The sequence below is a fragment of the Galleria mellonella genome, unplaced genomic scaffold (assembly GCF_026898425.1).
Source record: "Galleria mellonella isolate WM207_F2 unplaced genomic scaffold, CSIRO_AGI_GalMel_v1 utg1267, whole genome shotgun sequence".
Classification (NCBI taxonomy): domain Eukaryota; kingdom Metazoa; phylum Arthropoda; class Insecta; order Lepidoptera; family Pyralidae; genus Galleria; species Galleria mellonella.
This window is the reverse complement of record NW_026441987.1, coordinates 2,135,271-2,159,374: the sequence shown is the minus strand read 5'-3', so window position 1 is coordinate 2,159,374 and position 24,104 is coordinate 2,135,271. Positions and strand designations below refer to the sequence as shown.

Sequence of the window (24,104 nt, the reverse complement as noted above, 5' to 3'; positions counted from 1 at the left end):
AGCAGATGTGTGCAACCAAAATGAGCCATTACATAAAACAATACATGCCCAATAAACCCCACAAGTGGGGGTTCAAATTATATCTCATCTGCAGTCTACAAGGATATGCTCATAGATTTGAGGTTTGCAGTGGAGGGGGCTCCAAAAATAACATCTTACCTGGTGAGCCAGATAAGGGAGAGTCTGGCAATACAGTCGTCAGGTTAGCTAGACTGGTAACACGTAATGTGAATCACATTATATACTTCGATAACTTCTATACTTCTGTGCCTCTCGTCATCTATTTAGCTAAGGAAGGAATTTTCTCACTGGGAACAGTAAGAGTAAACCGATTGAGAAACTGCAAATTGCCTGAAAAAAACATTATAATGAAAAAGAACGTACCCAGAGGATTCTATGAGGAAAACGTGGCGACTGTGGATGATATTGACGTAAGTGCTGTTGTGTGGAAAGATAACAAGCCCGTTAACCTTCTTTCCACTTACGTAGGAGCAGAACCACAGTCACACGCTTTGATAAATCGAAGAAAGAGAGAGTTGCTATTCCATGCCCCAAAGTCACCAAGGAGTACAATACAATGCACACATGGGAGGCGTGGACTTATTAGATTCATTTATAGGTCGTTATCACATCACAATGAAGAGCCGCAAGTGGACCATGCGCTTATTTTATCATTTCCTGGACCTCGCAGTTATAAATTCATGGGTTATGTTCAAGAAGGTAAATAATATAAAAGGAAATGATCAACTTCTCAATTTGGTTACATTCAGACAAAGCTCTTTAGACTGCAAATTGGGTCTACCTGCAAATGGCGCTAAACATGGTCGACCTAGTGGGAGCACAATACAAAGAGAACTTGTAATGAAGAAGTTCCGAGGACCAGCTCAAGCAATTCCTTTGAAAGACGTCAGATTGGATCAGACATGTCATTGGGCAGTTTGGCTGGATAAGCAGCAGAGGTGCAAATTCCCAAAATGTTCAGGCTTTACATTCAAAATGTGCCAAAAATGTCGTGTATCTTTATGTGATACGAAAAAAAGCAATTTTTTTTATAAATATCATAATGAAGAATAAATAAATACATTTCAAAAACAATATCCACTCTTATTTTACCCATACTTGCAAAATCTCAATGAATGCGCAATGTAGTTTATAAACAACACTCACATATTATTGCAAAAAAAGTATAGTAAATTCATGTCTAGATTTTTTTACTCATTTTTCCTAGACAGTAATACATGTCTATTACACAAATATATTTTTTTAAAACGTGAAACAAAAATCGTCCATTTAAGGGTTAAGAAATCATTTGAGAATGCGTCAATGCGTTCCCCTCAATGGAAAGGCCCTTACAAAATAGTTAGGACAAATAAGAATAATACACTTACTTTACTCATCAACCGACGCCATGTGACTCATCACTTCGATCAAATGAAAGCAGTCGTCGTTATTGTCATAAATTAGTAGATAGTTTTGATATTTTAAGCTAATAAGGTAGTAGAAGTAAGACGTGAATAAGATTAGGAATAGTAATTATAAGCATTACTTTTATCATTTTTATTTACCATATAACCATTATTTACAGTTCAGTACGAAGTCAATCACAACAAGATTACGTTCAGCCAATTACTACAAGCTCAGGCCTTTACTATGATTACCTAGGGAACTTTAAAGTTCAAGGCGATAAGGCCGTCTTTTGTATCACTTCTCATTAATATTTACTGTATTTGTTATCTCTCTTTTTACTTAGTGCAATAAAGTGTAAATAAATAAATAAACTTCAAGGTTAATAATGTAGAGTTAAAAATACTAATACCTGTAGATATTTCTCGTTTCGGTCCAAATATTTTAAACATTGAAACTTCCTTAAATACTACCGAACAATTACGTAATCAAACCAGAAAAAGAAATTGATGCAGAATATCATAAAATATTACAACCACTAACAGTAAGACTCCACGATATGAATAGACTTTGCATCTATCTCACATTTAATAGACAATAGATTCAGACGAAACACTTGGATAGGAGGTATAGGAACAATCTTAAAACTCATTGTAGGTTCTTTATATGAAAACGATGGGCTGAAACACGACAAAGCAATACGATCTTTACAAAACAACGAGAAACAATTTGCTTCACTAATGAAAGAAAATATTTTGGTTACCGCCTCTACTTTAACACATTTTAATAGCACTTTACGTAAAATAAGAGATAACGAAGTTAATCTTGATGAAGCTTTCGACAAACTGTTGTTAAATGTAAAAAATATTAAAGAAAATAGTTGGCATTCTAGAGACGTCAATACTCGCTTTATCATTTCAATTGGAAGACATAACATAGTAAACGCCATTTTATTCAGTAGTCAAAATATCCTGCACCCTGTAATGATAACACTGAGTCAGATATATCGAGAGCTTACCGATAACTATAGATATGTACTTGCCCAGCGATCTCGAATTGCCTGTAAATTTAGATATAAAGTCAATATATCTTATTTTAAGTATTTCTAAACTATGATGTTATTATATTAACAATAAGATTATATTTGTTTTGCAAGTGCCACTGGTCAATACCAGAGAATATATGTTATTCCATAGTATTAGCCTACCGACAACTTACAATCCTAAAGAATCAAATTCGTTTAGCTTGATCATACCTGAAAATAAATATATAGCAATGACCAGACAAATCCCATTATTGTTTTTGACAATATGAAAATCTGCAAGCCTGTGACTTTGGGAAATTACATCTGCGACATCGAAAATGTGTATTCTGTGGATGCAAAACATGTATGTGAGAGTGAATTATTGGCGAAAATGATTAGTGAAAAACTAGCACAATGTGAAACTAAGATAATAATAGAAGAATTGGATGTTTCGAAACCGTTGAAAAACAATAAGTGGCTCTATAATTAATCGAAACCGAAAAAAAAAATCAATAGACTGTTTCAATTCAAAATTATATGAGACAATTATTAGGCACAGGTATACTGAACATCCTGGATAATTGTATTGGATACTGCAAAAGCACTACATTAATACCAAGATACAATATTTTAAATATTACTTCACCTATCAGCCATGTACCGGAATTTAATCTGACTAATGACACTTACTGTAACTTAGTATAGTTAAATATACTATCAAATAATGTGTCCTGTTCAACTACAAAACATTGATTTGGATGAATTTAGTTCTAAGAATAATTATAAATTCTGTTAGAACATAAGAACAAGTACACTCAAATTTTCCGCGCCCTCCCTATCCATTCCACCTGTCAACAAACGCGAACAATTAGAGCTGCCCAGAATGACAACATTCGAGAAAAACAAATATCATCGATGGCGGCCGTTTCGCGCGTTCACAACAAAATATTCATAACTAAAGTGCTTCAGTTTGGTATTCATACAAATTTGTGGCTAAAAGTGAACCTAAGACGATCGACAACCCGTACACTTGTGGGCAGCTCCAGGCAGACTACAACAAGAATATTCCGTAAGTCCTTACCTTTCTACATCTTGTCTGTACTTGTTCACTCTTTTAAATGAATTAAGAGCAATTGAACATCCTCAAAGCCCACATATTGTTAAATATGAGACACAATATTCTATTTTTATAATTATAATCTTAGTCTGTATTGTTATTATTGTAGGATATATAACTTAAGGAATTTTGTAGAGCCGACAGCAACCGCCACTTCCGATTCAATTTCAACAAATCATCTCCCATATCTGCTCCCAATATAACAGACAATACAACTAACAGATAAGACTCTGAAACAGAAGTAGTCACGCCTATTGCCCCATTAAGGACCAACATTTGAAAGTCTCGGTATCAACTCTAAGTCTCTTCTTAAAGAGGGAGATGTACCCTAGCACTGTACGGGTTAATGCTGCGTTGGCGCTCTGCCCACCTTGGTCAGCATTTCTGCTCCTCTTGACAATCAATGACTATTTTTATGTCAGTCTGTCTCGAGCCTTCAAAGTGAACGGTTGCCTAAGGAAATACGCAACTATTTGTCCTAAGTTCTTTATTTTAATTAAACTATCGCGAGTGTAATCAGTTTTTTTTAATTGAAGAAATCCGCATAATAGAACATATACCGTTAGCGCAACCGCGACTACCATTGGGTTATCCTAACAAAAACCAAACAAAAAAATCCTTACCGATCGGCTTTATTTCAGCAGAGGGAAGAGGTGTCTGAGCAGTGGGCGTATTGACTTGATCTGGCTGAGTGACTGTTTTTAAGTATCATTCAGAATACATAATAAAACAGTCTTGCCTGGAGTAGACAAAAAGTCAGATTTTTTTAACTCAAACTATAATATTTAAACACGCAGCATATTATAAACACTTAAGACTTTGTAGCGCCACCTATAAGTGGTTCATTAAACTCATTTTTTCGCCAAACTCTCGCGCCCGAAAAACCAACTCCACGCGAATGCGTCATGCGGGCAAAAACGCTATCTCAATGATTACGTAACAAGAAAAGTGCAGATGATGCGGAAGAAGGCGCAGAAAATGATTATTATTACTTGTGCTGCCTTGATTCTATAGCAGACCAAATGAGCAGTGGGTTCAAAACATATGTGCTATGCATCACGTCTAGTTTTCGAGGTAAATGTCAATCATTATTTTAACTACCCTCACTTTAGGCGTATAAGAAACAGTTGAGGTTTTCGATGTTATTATACTTTTTTGTTTTGTTTTTATTTAAAAATTGTTTCTATTTGATAACCTCGATATCTCTGAACATATTTATTTGAAAATCCAACATGACTACTAAACTAAGTGACAGTCGCAACTGCAAAAATGCACCAAATAAGTTTTGTTACGTTTGTGGACAGTACATTGTGAAATCATAAAAAAGTGTTTCTGAAAAAATGAGAAGTGCATATTTACTTTATTTTGGACGTGCTATTAATCAAGATAAACCATGGATACCACAGCTTTTTTTAGTGTTTCATGCTATGCCTCTCTCATATCTTGGTTTAATGGAAATAAGACGACAATGCCATTTGCCGTACCAGCTTTATGGCGTGAACCTAGTAATCATTTTAATGATTGCTACTTTTGCATGACTGATATACATGGCTTTACAAAGAAAATCAAGCACAACATTCAGTATCCTGACGTTCCTTCAATGTCGAAGCCAATACCTCACAGTGAAGAAAAGCCTCCTCCTTTACCTCCTACCAAAAATGAAATTAAGATTTCGGAAGAGCCAGATTCGCCAAATGTTGTAGAATATAATGACGAAAGCAGCAAAGATCCTGAGTTTTTACCTTCTACAAGTTCTACAAATGTCTTAGAAAATGCTTTGTTGATGAATGCATCCATCTACGTTTTTGTTTAACAACGATAGCTTGCGACGGAAAACTTCCTCGAATGACCAACGCAATTTTACAGGTTATAAGAAACAAAGAACTGGAAACTAATATAACTATTTTTCAATGAGTTGTCAAATAAAGCACAGTCATCATTATTCGATAGAATGAATTCAATATGTCTGAAGATCAAGTAATAGCTTTAAATGGATTATTTTGGAAGAATATTTAGGCTCTAATGTTATTTCTAGTTAAATCTTTTTTTATATTGATTCTTTTATTTATGTGTATTATTTCTTTTTTTATATATGTTATTGTACTGATGCTTTCTTGGGAGAGCGTATTGGAAGACTGTAAAGCCCATCCAGTTGATGTAATAAATAAATAAATATATTAAATCTTATTTACATCTATGCATGATACAAGTATACGTTCTGTCATTCAATCTTTAATTATATATTTTGTTAAACTGAAGACCCAAAACTTAAACCAAAGAGTTGCAAGTACTTTTGGTTTACCTTGCGACCAACAAGTCTCAGAATTTTTCACACAAATAATAACAGGTTTTGAAAAAGACATTTTACCGTACTACTTTGGATATGGCGCTGTTTCTCGACAACTCATAGCGAACAATAGTAATAATGCAAAAAAAAAAAAAAATAATTTTGATAAAAATCAGCTTATATTGATTGTTGACGGTATGTGCGTACATATATACGACACCAAATACTAAGAATTTTTAAAGGAAATCATACTCAGGACAAAAACAGATACATCTTTGTAAACCTTTCACGATATGTACCACAAATGGTTTTGTCGTTGATTTTGCTGAACCTTTTTACGATACCCTAAACGATGTTGTAATTATGAAAATTATTTGAGAGGATTATTCAGACTTAAAAAACTTCTGTTACCTACTGATATATTCATTGTCGACCGCGGATTTAGAGATGTCATAGAATTTTTGAATCAAGAGGGTTTCAATGTTTTGATGCCAGTTTTTAAAGGTATTAAACTTTCACTGAGTACAGAAGAAACTAATGTATTGAGAAAGATAACGAAAACTAAATGGGTGGTAGAAGCTGTTCAGGTAATATTGCTCAAAAGTATAAACTTTTACATCATTCTCCCGATAATAAAATGTTGCCAAAATTGGACCGCTTAAGTAAAATTATTGGTTTTCTGCCCAACACTTATGAAAAAAGACGTGGTTCAGATGGTGGATTAAATTATAGTACAATATATGAAAAGTAGACTAGACGTAGAAAATATTTCGAGTTCAGAGGTGCAAAACCAGCGTTGGAGCAGAAAAATAACTATGCTATTTACCTTCAACAGCATCTGAACTGCTCGATTTTCAACGTTTAACTGAAGATCAGCTCAAGATTTTATTCACAGGATAGTAAAAGTTAAGATGTATTTAACATCAAGGAAGAATAATAATAGATGGCCGTTGACACTCTTTTTTCGTCTTATAGATATTGCTGGAATAAATGCTATGGTAATATTGACGGCAAATAATGTGATTATACAAAAAAACGTAAATGTATTTACGTACTATAGGCATTGAATTGACAAAAGAGTACGTCCAAAGAAGAGTAACGATAATAAACCTTCCAAGAAAACTGAAGAGAAACATGATTGAACATTTGAATATGAATGTTGAAGATGTTGCTGGTAATGAAGCGAGCACTAGTTCCAGCATATGCAAAATATGTCGAGTAAAAAAAGGAGACAATCGAAGACATAATGCACATCTTGTCAGAGAAATATTTGCAGAAGCTACACTTAATGAATTTGCAAATGTTGTCTTGATAAAGAAAATATACTCAATAAAAGTAGATTTATTTTTACTATTGTCATTTTAAATGTTTTTACCAGTTTAATGTACTTACACTAATAGGTTTCGAGTTAGTAAATGGCCGTTTAATCCAAAGAATATTTGAGTTGTGTTATTTGAGTTTAAACATAATAATAATGCATCAGAGTACTAAAAATAAATGATTATTGACTTATTATTGTTTTAACTCTCTAATATATAAGACAGATTTTTTCGATTACGCGCAACCGCTACTGTTACAAACGACTGCATGCCTGCTTAAAGGTTAACTTACAAGCTTTTGAATTAGTTCGGGAGCATGCAGTTGTTTTTTTAAGCTTACCAACACACACAATTTCAAATTATACATGATAAGAATATGGCTATTATAATTTCTAGATACTAAAATAATTGTTGATAGATGAATAGACAATACTGATAATGACTTCCAAAACCAGGACCCTAATTTCATGGAAACCAAAGTTTTGGAAGCAAATACTTCACATACAATGAATGCATCCTCTGGTATTGAAACCAAAACAATTAATGAGCCTCTAATTCATGATATCTCAGAAAATACCTTTGTAAAGGAAAATGGGTTCAATAAGACAATGATCACTTTAAACCTCACTTCATTTACGGGTATGAATACTTCATTACTATCACTGTTATGATCTCTTATTTCTTACAAATTCATCGATTATAAAATAAAAACATATTTTTTTTTCAAGATTCTTTGGACATCGCTAATGTCGAGACATAGATAGACAATAATCCAAATAATATTTTAGAAGCTATGGATATACCTACAATAATGAAAACCACAGGTATATATATATGGCGGCCAGTCATTACTTTTCTTATAAAGTCGTATGCCATGGTTATTAGTTATTTTACATGAGAAACATAGGCAATGGACAGGCAGGACCAATTGGATTTATTGTGTTATATCCCATACTATTCTATACATCAAAATGTCTTATGGCGTGCTGGGTTGTGCTGCTATGTACCTGAATTGAGCTGCTCTTTAAGAAAATGGTTCGATAACGAAATTCTTTTTTTAGATTATACAAAGGATGCAGATTCCTCAAATAATGGAGATTTTTCGCCATCGGATGGATCACAACATAAGCTTCCACGCTGTACAAGGAAGTCTAAAAATTCTAGTAGATCCTCCAGTTCGTCCAGCTCTTCTAGCTCTGGCAGCAGCTCATCGAGTTCAGATATTAGTTCATAATATGGTCGATGCGGAAATCAATAAAAGTAATACGAAACCAGACCCAACTTTGAGCTTGGAGATGCATAGATAATGTGGAGTCAGAATTAAAGAGCAGCTTAAGTTGCTTTCGAAAATAATTTGTATATCTCAATGTGTGAGGTTGATCATAGAGGACTTTTATTACCATCTATTGTTATATACCTATGTATCACAAAATAAATAAATGAAATTAAACAAGCCAACGATTAGAATGGCAATCATAAAATTACATGCAATAACTGGCATCAAAACGACTTTGATTAAATTTACAAAAGACCTATATATTTTTTCCTAGCGGATCTAATTCAGTTGAAGATGATACTAATACCACATGTTTCGAGTCCTAACTGGAACTGAGATGGCAGATTATTGCAGAGGGCAGTCACAGCCACTGTTAGCAATATCAAAACTTGCACAAACAGAGGATTAAAAAAAAAAAAAAAAAACAGTTACTTGACTAAACTGGTAAAAACACCAAACTTTAAAAATTTATACAAAGCTATGAGTATCTAAACCCAACATTGCCAGAAAATCAACAAGTTTTCTCGCTGTCTGGAAACATTGTGATTTTTAACATCAAAAATTCATTTTAACACCATCTAATGATAAGGAATTGTTTGTAATGGATATTTTTTTTAAGTGAAAAAGGAATGGTAACCCTTCCTGTGATATCAATTTACACTGGCTAAGGACCAATGAGATGATTGGTGAGGATGAAAGCAGATTAGTTGGCCCATCGTCACGAATTCATCACAAAATATATCAAAAATTGTATCCAGGTGGGACCGCGTGGAAGTCGACCTGATAGTGCATTTACTACCCCTTTATTAATATTCCCCTTCTCCGGGGAGGGATTATGGCATCCCCATTACTAGCTAGGTCAACCTCTGCGCCGTCCCCTTGGTGTTTCCAGGGACTTAGCGACGAGGGGCAAACTGATTTGTTTTCATCTTCCACTGGTGCCACGGTATCGTGTCACCTCTTTTCTTAGATGAAGATGGAATGGAGAGTTTTTTTTCAAAGCGTGATAATGGAACGGTAACCCCACCGGCGTTATCGATGTAAACCGACGGGACACCAGGATGACAGGAGGATGATAGGTCAGTTAGATCGTGACGAATTCAACAAGAATAATTAATGCTTTTAGCATTAAGTCCGCCATGTACAGATATTTGTACTAATGAATAAATAAATAAAACAAAAAAATATTTACGATGGTTTCCAGGGGGAACCACGTGGAGGTTGACCTAATAGGGATATTGCTAGCGATAGGGCTGTCATACTCTATTGCTAACAATCCTTTCCCTCCCGGAATGGAGACTTGAACACACAAAGGCGGGTGTACATCCATTAAAAGGGGTAAATATACAGGTACCAGTGGTGCTGTTGCCGTGTGATCCAGGCATAGAATAGGCCACCCCTTCCTTTCGCATGGGTGTCGTAAGAGGCGATTAAGGGAACCTAATGGTCGAGGAATGAACAGCAGCGTCCCTTTTAAAACATCACAAAAACTACAAAACTTAACTACGGTTGCCAAATTGCCTACCAGTATGGTAACTACTGGCTAAATCTTCCTTTTTGGAGGCCTATGGACAATGGACAGTAGACGGGTGATATAATTATGATGATGATGATATAGGTACCAGAGCAGATCTAAATAGAAATCTAAGTATGATAAATCGTGTTCTATCTGAGGTCTGAGCCAAGTCTTCGAAACAGCAGTGCATTGAGATACTATAAAAACGCATGAAGCAAGAAATGGATGGAGCTTTTGGTTCTCTCTGTCTACCCTGGAAGGAATTTGCCGTTAAAGTATGAAAAAAAAAGAAACCTAATATGTTATTCACAGTTCATACAAAATATTTATTATGTCAATCATATATTTTTCTTTAAAAAAAAAAAAATTCCTATGTGCAACCAACTTAACTGTGAAGCGGCAAAAAGTGGAACCCCGTCCGCCATATTGGTAGTAGTTCTAAGGACTTATAGTCTAAATTAAAATATTTTTTTATTACAATACCAATATATAACAGGGAAAATAGTAATTTTACTATATATAATACATTACACACACACACACACACACACACACACACACATTTGCATTTTATATTATGCATAATAATTTTTTTTTTTTTTTATTTAAGTCCAGTCTCAATTTATAAAAGGCATTACTTAGATATAGTGTGTTAAGTAACATAATCTATTTCTTAATACTAGTATTAGTGTTCATTTTTTTTTTATGGGTGAAAATGGTATGGTAACCCCGTCTGCGCTAACGGGATACGCTGGTGGAGCACCAGTGAAGGGTGATAGATGAAAATAAAAACAGGCCAGTTAGCCCATCATGATGAATTCATCAGGAATTAACCATGATAGTTTCCAGGGAGAACCGCGAGGAGGTCGACCTGGTTGGGTATATTGCTAGCAATGGGATTCTCAGTCTCCATTACTAACAATCCCTTTCCCCCTTTAGTGTTCATTATTTGGGTCAGAAAATTTTCTTTTTCCTAGGATTTAAAAAGACAAATTGAATTTTTTGAAAAAAGAACATCTGTATAAACAGCACTACACACTATAAGGAATGTGGGGGTAAGGGATTGTTAGTAATGGGATGTAATATAATTGTTTATCTAGAAAAAAAAAAATCTCCGATCGTATTAATGAATAGTAACACCAGTTTTAAAGATTAGAACACGTTAATTAACATACTGTATATAGATAAATCGGTTTACTTTACACATATAGTAATACAAACATATTGTATAATTGAAATAAAATAATTCATGTACCATACATATAATGTCGAACGTAATATGATATGTTTCAACAAAATCTAATGAAAATGTACCTTAACAAGTTTTCTTGATATGGGATTGACATGTTAAAAAAACAAAAATCCCAAATTAAATGTAGATTAAAAAAAAATTTTACTGACACACTTTACGAAGGAAATTATGCAATTATAAATTAATTATTATGAAATTATAAATGCAAACCATTAAATTAATTAACAAATTATTGATTTGCACTATTATTGGACATTAGCAGACTGGCTTATAGACAAATAAATTATTGGTTTGTTTACATTTTCATTAAATTGTGTTGAAATAGATTATTATTAATTGAAGATTGTGTTTCACAAAAAAAAAACACACTTCAATTCTGACGAAAACAGTTATTTTTATCTAAAAACTAAACTGCTGAACCGATTTTGATAAAATTTCTATGGGACCACTCTGTAAGTATATCCTTCAGATAAAAAAAATATATATATATAAATAAACTAGCGACCCGCCCAGGCTTCGCACGGGTGCAATGTTGATACTAAATATACCTACCTAGATAGACATATACCATTGCGGACTTTTTTGTTGACCTTTTTAAGGTGTAGAATACTGTAGTACATTATTTTGATTTATCTCGTGGGGTTCAGCCAGCGTTTGCAATGTAAACGCAAAAAAATGTGTTTATTTACGACATCACATTAGAAACCTCTTTTATCAGTGTTTCTCTACAATATTATGCATGTATTATACAGATAAACCTTCCTCTTGAATCACTCTAACTATTAAAAAAAAACCGCTTCGAAATCCGTTTCGTAGTTTTGAAGATTTAAGCATATACAGGGACGGACAGACAGCGACAGCGACTTTATTTTATACTATGTAGTGATTTAGAACTGACAGAGTTATGAGGAAAAAAAAAAAAAACAAAAAAATACACCAGAACTGAGAACCTTCTTTTTGAAGTCAATTAAAAAATTAAGACATTTTCTATAAGCAACGTGGCTGCCTATCTAGCATACAGTCCGCCTGATGGTGAGGGGTGACGGCAACTAGTTACATTAGAGGTATCATCTCTCACGCATTACCGATGATCCTTCTTAACAAGCAGCAAACGAATTCAATTATTATCTCTCGTATGAGAAAGAACAAGACGATGGATGTTTCTGTCTCGTTCTATCTCATGCACGTGGTAGCGATAACGTTTCTAACGACAGAATAGCCATATATCTAGTAGAGCTCATAAATTGTATTACCAGTAATTTTAAGCAACCATGCTATTAAGGGATTGGTGAGACAAAGGTAGCCTGGTAGATAAAAATAAATAAATATCATTGGATATATCACATAGCGCCAAATTAAGCAGAGTTTATGACTGTACAAAGTCGCCATCTCGTGTTATATTTGCATACTACGTTTCAGCATTTAAACTAGCTATGGCCATTTTTAGAGCGCCCTCTTTGGACACATTGCCTCCAATAAACCCTGTGCTGTGACAGAAGATGCAGCCTTCGATTTGAGCGACATTACTCAAAATGTCATCACGTACACCCCACCAACTTTTGCAGAGAGGTTTTCTGGAAATAAAAAAAAATATATATATTTAGGTTTTTTGTTTGTGTCATCAAAAGTAATATGCCTCAGTAATATACAGCTATTAGGTCGACCTTCACGTGGTTTCCCTTGTAAACCATCGTGAACAATTCTTGTCGAGTTCGTCACGATGGGCTAACTGACCTACTTTATTCTCATCTATCACCCTTCACTGGTGCCCCGCCGGTGTATACCGATACGCGCGGGTGGGGTTACCATTCCATTATCATCCATTAAAAAAAAAAAAAACAGAAGGTGCTACTCAATTCTGCTGTAATTTTTTTCTGTTTATTATAACGCATATAATTGCGTGTGCAGAATTGCGTGTTAAGCGTTTTTTTTTTTGATGGGTGAAAATGGTATGGTAACCCCACCTGCGCTAACGGGATACGCTGGCGGAGCACCAGTGAAGGGAGATGATGAGAATGAAAACAGGCCAGTTAGCCCATCATGATGAGAAATTAACCTAGATAGGAGTATCTAGGGAGAACAGTGGAGGTCGACCTGGTTGGGTATATTGCTAGCAATGGGATTATCAGTCTCCATTACTAACAATCCCTTTCCCCCCGCGTGCTATGCGTTATAAAGCCATCCAACAAATTTTTATACATCTACAAATTGGCCCCATAGAAATTTTATCAAAATCGGTTCTATAGTTTAGATTTTAAATCAAAATAACAGGTTTTACCATTCTTGAATTCTATTTTTTTTTGTTATGTAATACAATCTTATTTATATAGAGAAATGTTTATAAAAGTGCTAAGAAACCTTAGTATCACCCTTATAATATCCTTATTTTGATTACTTACACATAGATATAAATAAATAAATAATAAATAAATAAAATAAAAATATTTTTTTCAAGTAAACTCAATAATAAGCATTTTTGAATAATCATTTTTTATGAACATACCGCTCAGTTCGGAATGCAATTTCAGCTGAGAAGAACGGACAAGAAACACAGCTGTTGCTTTTTTCAAATAAAAGTTATATATTTTTTTATACAACTTAGAATGGCAAACAAGCTGACGGTCCACCTGATGGAAAGTGGTAACCGTCGCCTATAGACATGAGCAGTACCATGGACATAACAGAGTATACTGTTTCGCCCATGATACCCCCATGCGTTGCCATTCCTGAGGACTCAGGTGTTATTCCTCTGTACCCAGTAAATTCAGTTAAGTGTGGAAAAAAAAATATGACTGGATAAAATTACTATCACAAACTTTGTATTGATAAAAGAAAGAAAAAGCTACTTTCTCAATTATACATCTAATTAATATATTAAAAACTAACCTGAGTATAAAACTTGTGGGGCTAACTGGCACCGCCTGGACCCTCCACGACCGAGGCTTGTCATTGAACAAAACATACTTGATTTCATGGCCAAGTTCCATCTCGGTTTCCAAATCAAACAGATGCTCTTTCCACGGAAACCTTTCTGTGAACTCTACTATCTGACCTGAACTGTGGACCTCAAATCGTTTGTCTATGGCTGATTTGACATAATCCCGTGCCGGTAGCCAGACGGAAATAAAAAAATTAACAATATGTAGTAATTCCTCGCTCACTAGCACCATGGCTTTTTTAAATACTTCATTAATATCAATCTGCTGGTTACTATTCCATTCGGGATTCAAACGGCCTACTCTAGCACTTAAATGCGTGCGGATTTTGTATTTCGGCTCTTCCTCAGTCATAGGCACTCCATTGTCTATGGCATCTATTTCCTCTATTAAGTTTTCGTAAACTTTTTTATAAATAATACTCAAGTCAGATGGGCTTAATGGGGTTTCTTTTGGTGCTAATTCTCGTAATAACTGCTCTCCATAATATGCATACACCAGGCCAGCTGAGCTTAATCTGAAACAAAATATTGTAGCAATCTTTAAAATCCCTGACATTATAATTGAATTTGTTTATTTGTTACCTCTTAATGTCTTAACAAATTATCATGAAATTATATACCAGAGGGAGACTGTATAAAAGTCGATTGCTTGGGTACCTCTGTCACATTCGTGTTTCAACCGTGAAGCAGTTGTGTTTGCATGGCTGTGTTTCGGTTTGAAGGGTGGGATATAGCCGTGAATTTACTGGGTATGAAGGAATAACACCTGAGTCCTCAGGAATGGCAACGCATGGGGGGTATCATGGGCGAAACAGTATACTCTGTTATGTTCATGGTACTGCTCATGTCTATAGGCGATGGTTACCACTTTCCATCAGATGGGCTGTCAGCTTATTTGCCATTCTAAGTTGTATAAATAAAATATATAACCTATGTTACTTTTTTTGCTGATAATGTAACTTTCTATAGTAGATTTTTTTTTAAATTGTTGGAGGGTGGAAAAGATTGTCTAAAAGGGCTTTTATATCTAAAAATGTAATCTCACTTATTGTCCTTGGGGTTGATAGCACCAAAAAAAAAGAAAGATAAGTGGAAAAATTAAACAAATCAAGATTATATATCCCTAGCAAATTTGTTTTATTATCATCCGACTTTACTTCATTTGTTTCTAAACAAAATTCAAACCATAAATGTAGCTTTCCCAACAGCCATGTGCTACAAATTCATTGAACTTGAACTGTGAACTGTTAATCACACAGAGTACCAGTCCTATTGCTAGCAATATACCCTGGCAGGTCGACCTCCATGTGGTCCCCCCTGGGAACTATTGTGCTGAATTCCAGGTGTATTCATAATGATGGACTAACTGACCTGCTTCTTCATCCTCATTTATCATCCCTCACTGGTACCCCACCAGCATATACCAATAACGCAGGAAGAGTTACCATTTCATTATCATCTATTAAAACTTGGCCTCTTTTCCTCTTTATATCCCATGGATATTAAACTGCAACCGATGACTTCCACTTAATATGCAATATACTTACTTTATATTATATTTGTCTCCAAGTGCAGGTTTCAAAGAACTTAGAGTTTCATTGAATTCCCTCTGATGGTGGTCATACCGCTTCTTCTCATGGTCAAAAACTGCCCCAACATCCACAACAATGTCACATTCTTTTAATTTCTCCAGGTCCCTTGTTCGAACAATCTCGGCATCTTTGTATTGAGGCAGCCTCTTGAGCATATAGCAAGCAAGTACTTCATCACAGTGAAACACACCATCATGGGTTCCAATCTATAGTGGAAAAATAATAAATAAGTACTATTACTATGTATTTTTAGATTTTTTTAAGTTTCGCCCATGACGCCTCCTATGCGTTGCCATTCCTGAGGACTCAGATGTTATTTCTCTGTACCTTGTAAATTCACTGGCATATACCACTCTTCAAAACGGACATGCCACACACAGCCCTGCAAACACAACTGCTTCAAGGTAGAAGCGAATGGGACAGAGGTGCCCAAGCAAACGACTTTTGTACAAAGTCTCCCTCCAGTAAATCTGATTGTGGTGCTCTTAATGTCAGTAGGTAAGTTATAGCTTCTAAAAAGAAAGCATATATGTATTCCCAGACATAACTCTACAAAGCGTTACTTGGATTCTAGAGTGTGCAAAAGAATTCTGAGGTGTGCTTGGCTCACACGTCTCCCTTCTAACTATGCTAATGCCTATGGTTATATGTCAGCCTCTTGGTTATGCCAGCTTCACCTATCATTCCTCACTGGTGCCCCGCCTGTGTATACCGATAGCGCAGGCGGGGTTACCATTCCATTGTCATCCATTAAAAAAAAAGCTTGTTGCTCATAATTCATGATTTAGTTCAACAAAATAATAATTAAATAACGGACAGTGCACGTGGCTATTGCACTTTGCCGACAAATTAGGTTATTTTTATTTATTAAAAAATAAAAAAATGATATCTCACATAACTAGCGTTTGTTCATTTTATAAAAGTAAAGGGCAACAAAAATATACAAAAATCTAACCTTCATGTTATTAAAAAATCCACTAAAAAGTCGAATTCCAGAGAATTTTTGGCGTTTTGTAGAGGTGTGGTAAACAAATGTGTACACTTTATTAATTTGTTTAAAAAACATTAGATAACAAATTTTATGCAAATATTAAATAACATTTAGATTATGAAGTTGTAAAATACATATTAATAAATAAAATTATTTGTAAAATATAATAAAACATATAATAAGAATGCTAGAAAGAGACATATAAGCTATAGAGTAGTGATGTGTCGATTAACATTGAATCGAGTATTTAATTAAACAGATAATCGAGTATACGATTACTCATACATATAATTAAAATGCATGATAGTAGAATATAAGTTTCGAGTACTTACGGTACTTGAATACTAGTCGCGTGTTTATCATATTTTTTCAGATTCTGTTTTATTATTTTATTAATATTTTTCTTATCTAAGTGGGTACCAGATGAAAAATTATTACATTACTGAATATGTATTATCTCCATTAAAAATAAGCTTCAGAAGATGGATATCCATAAAAATTTTTAATAAGTACGATTATTTTTTTAATTAGTGTAAAAATTCTTGACTGACAGAAATACCTAACTCGGTCATTACTATAGATTACCGTTAGTGAAGTGTCAAATATGGTGACGAGATTACTGAGTATGATACTCGGATACTTAATAATTTAATAGGTTCTCGAATATTTGATTATTACTAATTAATTGATTATATATTTTATAAATTTATATATATGATCAGGCTGTTATTTAAGTAACAATTTTTACTTCATCTATATGTAATAGACTAGTATAATAGACTAATATAATCAATAGGAATGTACAGTAAAAGTACTATTTGTATACGTATATTCATTTTTTAAACTACTATGAGTATATAAAAAAATATAAAATTGTATAAACCTACTTCTATAGCTTCTATAGCACAGGAAAAAATATTACGTATTGTAAAAAGATAATTAAGATTTTTAAAATTATTTTAAATTTGTTTAGAGACACATAATACAAAAAAAAGAAATTCAGTCAATTTAACAGCTTCGTCCTTTTGAAAATTGGTAAAAATATTTTAAAATAAGCTTATAAATAGCGAAAATATTGCTTAACACAAAACATAATTACTGATTATTTGTGAATTATAATACTATACTCTCAAAAAATAGTGGTGTTTGACTTTTACCACCTCAAGGACTGAATTTAAAAAACCGAAGACAAAAGAAGAAAAAAAAGAAGGTTTGATAGTTTTATTTACCTATCGATTAATTATGTAGAATATACTATAATAATCGATTAGTAAGTACTTCACTTGAGAGATTCTCCTGTTGTAAAGAATTACACTAGATGGCACTGTTTCTGAAATAAGTTCAATGATTACGTTCTTATATGAAAATTAATTGCTATTTATAAACTTTTTAAAATTAAAAGTTTATAGTAAATTTAAAAAAAAAAACATATAAATTATTCTAATTTATAAAAAATAATTATATTCTCTAAACCTTATCATCATGATATAAAATAATGTCATTAGAATGAGATAAGCCCATAATCGAAAAAGAGTAAATTCAAAGAACACTTTAGATTGTTTAAAAATTGTATTTATTTAATATAACTTCCAATGTTTATAATTTATTACAAATAACTTAAATATCGTGACAGTTCAACTAGATGGCGGTAATGGTACCGCCATAAGTCGCTGTAAGCAAGTAAATAAGCTCGGGCTTTTAGCATCCATTTACTTATTTAAAAGTTAAATAATTACTAACTTTTTGTCCGTTTCTTTGTACGTATGGATTCCAGAAGTTAGAAAACCAATGAAACAGACCACATCTAGATAGCTTATTTTGATATAACATATGCTAGTTTCTAAGTAAGATCTTCAGGAACACAAGTGTGGAGGATACCTCTGTCCTATTCGTGTTTCAACCGTAAAGCAGTTGTGTTTGCATAACTGTGTTTCGGTTTGAAGGGTGGGATATGGCGTGAATTTACACGGTACAGAGGAATAACACCTGAGTCTTCAGGAATGGCAACGCATGAGGGGTATCATAGGCGAAACAGTACACTCTGTTATGTCCATAACACTGCTTGTGTCTATAGGCGACAGTTTTTTTTTTTTGGTGGATGAAAATGGAATGGTAACCCCGCCTGCGCTGATGGGATACGCTGGCGGAGCACCAGTGAAGGGTGATCGATGAGAATGAAAACAGGCCAGTGAGCCCATCATGATGAATTCATCAGGAATTAACCATGATAGTTTCAAGGGGGAACCATGAGGAGGTCGACCTGGTTGGGTATATTGCTAGCAATGGGATTTTTAGTCTCCATTACTAAGAATCCCTTTCCCCCCTTGATGACGGAATTACCATTTCATCTCACCCATTCAAAAAATCACTGTCTTCTGTCTCATATACCGGGTAACAGTTACATATCTATCGGTCCATTTATTTGCCAATTAACTAGGGGCACCCGCGGTTTTGTCTATAATACTTTTTCAATCCTCCTCACTTATCGCCACATACCTCCTAAATTGCATCTACGTTGATATTTCTCTTCATATAGATTTGTTGGTTTCGGATATGTCTAATTCGACCTCTCTTTAGAATAACTACAATTTAGTCGCTAGAAGTCGGATGAGAGTGTCCTCGACCGAGTTACCCACTTACTTCCCCCTGTAGATTCGCTTACATAGCCATCTACCAGACTTAGATGGGAATAGATAACGCCACCACATTGTGGAAGGCAAAAAATCTCAGCCTATGTAACCAGCATTTTGTTGCATTCTGTCCTTTGAATAAGTTATAAGTTTATTGTAAATAAAAGAATAATAATTCAGGATTGTGGTGGAATACGGAGGGGACATGGGGGCAAAGCTCCCCAATCCAACCAATAAAAAAATATTACCAACTTAAACGTACACTTGTTTGCCTGGCACTAGTGTTTTTATAAGCCACAAAAAATTGCTAATTTTTAAGTAAACATGTTTGATCGCTACTAGATAAATGCATGATAACTTCATAAAAAAAAAAAAACTGAAATTTCTTCATATTTTTCTTATACCACTATGGTGGCAAATAAGCATACGGCCTGTCTGATGGTAAACGGGATTACCGTAGCCAATGAACGAATGGGAATAGATAACGCCACCACATTGTGGAAGGCAAAAAATCTCAGCCTATGTAACCAGCATTTTGTTGCATTCTGTCCTTTTAAGTCCATTTTTTAAATAAAAGAATAAAATTCAGGATTGTGGTGGAATCAAACAATTTAATATAATCCAACCATTAAAAAAATATTACCAACTTAAAAATGTACACTTGTTTAATAACATACATATTTTTTTTATAATTCTTTAAAAAATTGCTAATTTTGAATTAAACATCTTTGATCGCTACTAGATAAATTGATGATAACTTTAAAAAAAAAAAAAAAACGCAAAATACATCAGTATTTTTTAATATACAACTATGGTGGCAAATAAGCATACGGCCTGTCTAATGGTAAACGGGATTACCGTAGCCTATGAACGTCTATATAGTCATGCTATATATTGATGATATTTTCTTTTTTGGAAAGCTAGAGGAGCTCTCCTTTTCCCTTTCATCCATTTGTTACGCGTAGATTTGGTAACAAACAATCTACATATAATCCAACCATTATAAAAATATTACTGTTAAAAAATGCTCAAAGTTTACTTGAATAACATACATATCTTCTTTTTTCATTTCTTTATGACATACAGGAACTCTGAATTAAAATCTCTTTCGAATTTAAATTTAAATTTAAAATAAAAAAGTTAAGACGCAAAATACATCAGTTACTACATCTGTTTAATATCCAATCTGTGGTAGGCGTTATCTATCATTAATCTCTCGTAAGACCAAAAAATCCTGCAAAATTCCTGCCTAAATTTGTAGTTATTAAAAATCTATTATAGATCATTTTTCCTTGTCCGTCCGTCCGTCTGTCTGTCAAGATCCTTTTTCTTAGGAACACCTTACCTTCACGTGTTGTTGAAATTAGTCAAATTATGCTCTTATTTTTTTTATTATGCACTAGCGGCCCGTCCCGGCTTCGCACAGGTGAACATTTTTACATTTTAAAAAGTGGCCATTAAGGCTGCACATGCGGCGGAAGCTTAAAAATCGAGTAACTTCTCCCGTTTTCCCAACATTTGCCTTCACTGCTCTGCTCCTATTGATCGTAGCGTGATGAAAAGTATACTATAACCTGCCTAGGAGTATGAAGAATAATTGTACCAAGTTTCGTTAAAATCCGTCGAGTAGTTTTTGTTTCTATAACGAACATACAGACAGACAGACAAAAATTTTACTGATTGCATTTTTAGCATCAGTATCGATCACTAATCACCCCCTGATAGTTATTTTGGAAATATATTTCATGTACAGAATTGACCTCTCTACTGATTTATTATAAGTATAGATTTATAGGAATTCTGCTTAAATTACTAAAATCTAACCTATATAATCTATGGATGGGATCCATTCTCCTCTTTTTTTTTTTACAACGCAGGGGCAAACGAGCATGCGGCTCACCTGATGGTAAGTGACTACCGTCGCCCATGATCACCCACAATACCAGCGGCATTGCAGGTGTGCTGCCGGCCTTTTAAAAAGGAATATACTCTTTTCTTGAAGGTTATGTTGAAGTATCGGTTCGGAAATACTGCTGTTGGATGTTGATTCCAAAGAATGGTTGTGCGTGGAAGAAAGTGCCTTGAAAAACGCACGGTGGAAGACCGCTACTCGCCCAGATGATTGGGATGAAACTTTAGTTTGGGTTATTGTCTAACTAACTCCTTGGGTTATTGTCTTTGATAATAATGAGTAGATATTTTGAAACGCAACTAATACGGAAGTACCAGAGGGAGACTTTGTATAACATAACAGAGTATACTGTTTCGCCCATGATACCCCCCATGCGTTGCCATTCCTGAGGACTCAGGTGTTATTCCTCTGTACCCAGTAAATTCACGCCATATCTCACCCTTCAAACCAGAACACAGCCACGCAAACACAACTGCTTCACGGTTGAAACACGAATAGGACAGAGGTACCCAAGCAATCGACTTTTGTACAAAGTCTCCCTCTGGTAGTCTGTACAAAGTCTCCTTCTTATTTATTACCTTCTATTGAGACTATAATAAAAAATATAATACAAAACAGTATTCACGTCCGTGTGGTCCCGGCATAGAATAGAGTCGGGTCTGTGGGTGTCGTAAAAAGCGACTAAGGGAGCTTAAAGGTCGAGAAATGAACAGCAACGTCCAAATTAAAATATCGCTAAAAGCCTAATTGTGGTTGCTAATATACCTGTTAAGCGTGGCAACTACTGGCAACGAATGATTTCCAGTGGGAACCGCGTGGAGATCAACCTGACAGTATATGTTTCTAGCGATTACTAACAAACCTTTCCCTCTTCAATGATATAAGTTTTTTTTAATGGGTGATATTGGAATGCTAACCCCTCCTGTGCTAACGGTATACGCTGAATGATTTAGGTTCTCCATTATTAGGTGAGTCAGGCAGTTTTTTTTTCTATTATAAATATGGATTACCCTAAAAATCAAAGTCCTATGGTTGGTTGGCGCCGATGATTATTTATAATTTCGCATATTTACGATAAGATTACAGTGGTTTAATGACCGAATTTTATTCATATCACACGTTATAGGTCTCGCTATCTCTGCGATGACATAATTCATCTTTCTGCACGGTAAGTCCGTTATAGGGTAGACAGTATCCCAAATGCCCAATGCAAAAAGTTTTTATATATAATTACTTGTAATCCTTTTATAAAATTTTAAGTGTATTACATTTATACAAATCTTGTATTGAATGATAGAGTAATGAGGAAATGATAGAAATCTCCAACTATCTTTCTCCTCTCACCGTACTGGTTACGCTTCAAACTCTTTTCTCCTACATTCTTCACGACTCTGAAACGCGCTTCCTGATGCCATTAAGAGACTACCGACTAAACCGACTAACTTTCAAAAAAAAAAAACGTTCACGCTCAATTTTTATCTTTATCTGAGCAATAAGTGCTTTATATTATTCCCAAATTCGTGTATAATATAGTATATATCATATATGTGTAAGTATATTTGGTATTCATATATATTTATTCGTTTATATATGTAATTTTAGTATGTATGTGTATCAATAATTAGTAGTACCGTATTCGAGTATTCTGACACTTCCCTGTGGTTGACTGGGAGAGAATGCTTTTAGCATTAAGTCCGCCATGTGCACATATTTGTACTAATGAATAACTAAATAAAAAAAATAGAACGGTATAGAATGGGCCATCTCCTTCCTTCCCGCGGGTTTTGAAGAAACAACTAAGGGAACTAATGGCTGAGGGATGGGCAGCAGCGTCTCTCTTAAAACATCAACAAAGCTTAACTGCGGTTGCCGAACCGTCTACCAAGCCTAGTAACTACTGTCAAAAGATCATCGGGTGCGCAACCGGACAGTGTAGAGATTGCGTGCTCGGCTATGGACCTCTATTTCCGTACAGTCGGCATGTGTACTGCCGACCTTGCAGCTACGACCGAAGATTCGCAGCTGAAAAAAAAAGGAAAAAAAAAGAAAAAAAATGCATCGGAGTAAAAAAAAAAACTGAATTAATTTATATCGTAATATTGAATATACTTACCATAATATAAATATGCTGTGTGTGCCCCGGCATAGAATGGGCCGCTCCTACCTTTCTCGTGGGTGTCGTAAGAGGCGACTAAGGGAGGGCGAGGGTGGACGGCAACATCTCTAAAAGTCTAAAGCTTGGCAAGCGGGTTGCCAACCCGTGGCAACTACTAGCAAAACTCCCCTTACGGGGAAAGTTAATGTCCAGCAGTGGACGGTTAATGGCTGAAATAATAAAAAAATATATAAATACCCATTAGGTTAAACCTTATATGTCAGAACTGGAAAATAAAGACAACACACAAAAATAAATAAAAGAACAGAACGATATTGTACCTGAGAATAATAGAACACAAAACTGATTCATATGCGAGGATGTGGACGGTACCGTACAATAAAAATAACACTATGCCGAGGGACTGTGGTTCTTCGACAAACCAAAACTGATTCAAATTGAGGACAAAAATCAACGGAAATCTGAAATAAACCAATAAGATCGTTACAACAAATGGGAAAAAGTGAATTGAAAAATGAGGAATGAAGGAAACATGGTAGTAAAGAGCGAGGAAAACTTAGAAGGAAATAAAATTAGCTAAATAAACCTGGAAATTAATACCTGAGAACAAGCTGCACTCCTACGGGGGGCTAAATAAAAACCCAATATGTTACTCAACGTTATCAATATAATTCACTCCACATATCATATCAAAAAATTATAATATTCATATACATGAGAACAGAAAAAC

The 24,104-nt window shown here is 34.5% G+C and overlaps 1 protein-coding gene and 1 pseudogene across 2 annotated transcripts; one reads left to right on the top strand and one right to left on the bottom strand.

The window, feature by feature from the left end:
• Positions 1-636: 636 nt before the first annotated feature.
• Positions 637-3,224, top strand: LOC128201960 (uncharacterized; annotated as a pseudogene).
• A 6,366-nt stretch (positions 3,225-9,590) lies between these two features.
• LOC113510007 (MYG1 exonuclease) lies at positions 9,591-16,929 on the bottom strand. 2 transcript variants are annotated; one of them, XM_052900882.1, is made up of 5 exons: positions 16,681-16,929; positions 15,681-15,931; positions 14,082-14,648; positions 12,605-12,769; positions 9,591-10,196 (listed from the first exon to the last, which is right to left on the bottom strand). In XM_052900882.1, coding segments are annotated over exons 1-5 (1,095 nt in total). In that variant the 5' UTR covers positions 16,792-16,929; the 3' UTR covers positions 9,591-10,195. The 2 variants fall into 2 exon arrangements, with proteins under 2 accessions (XP_052756842.1, XP_052756839.1); XM_052900879.1 differs by lacking the exon at positions 9,591-10,196 and having other exon boundaries at positions 10,246-12,769.
• Between the last annotated feature and the right edge of the window lie 7,175 nt (positions 16,930-24,104).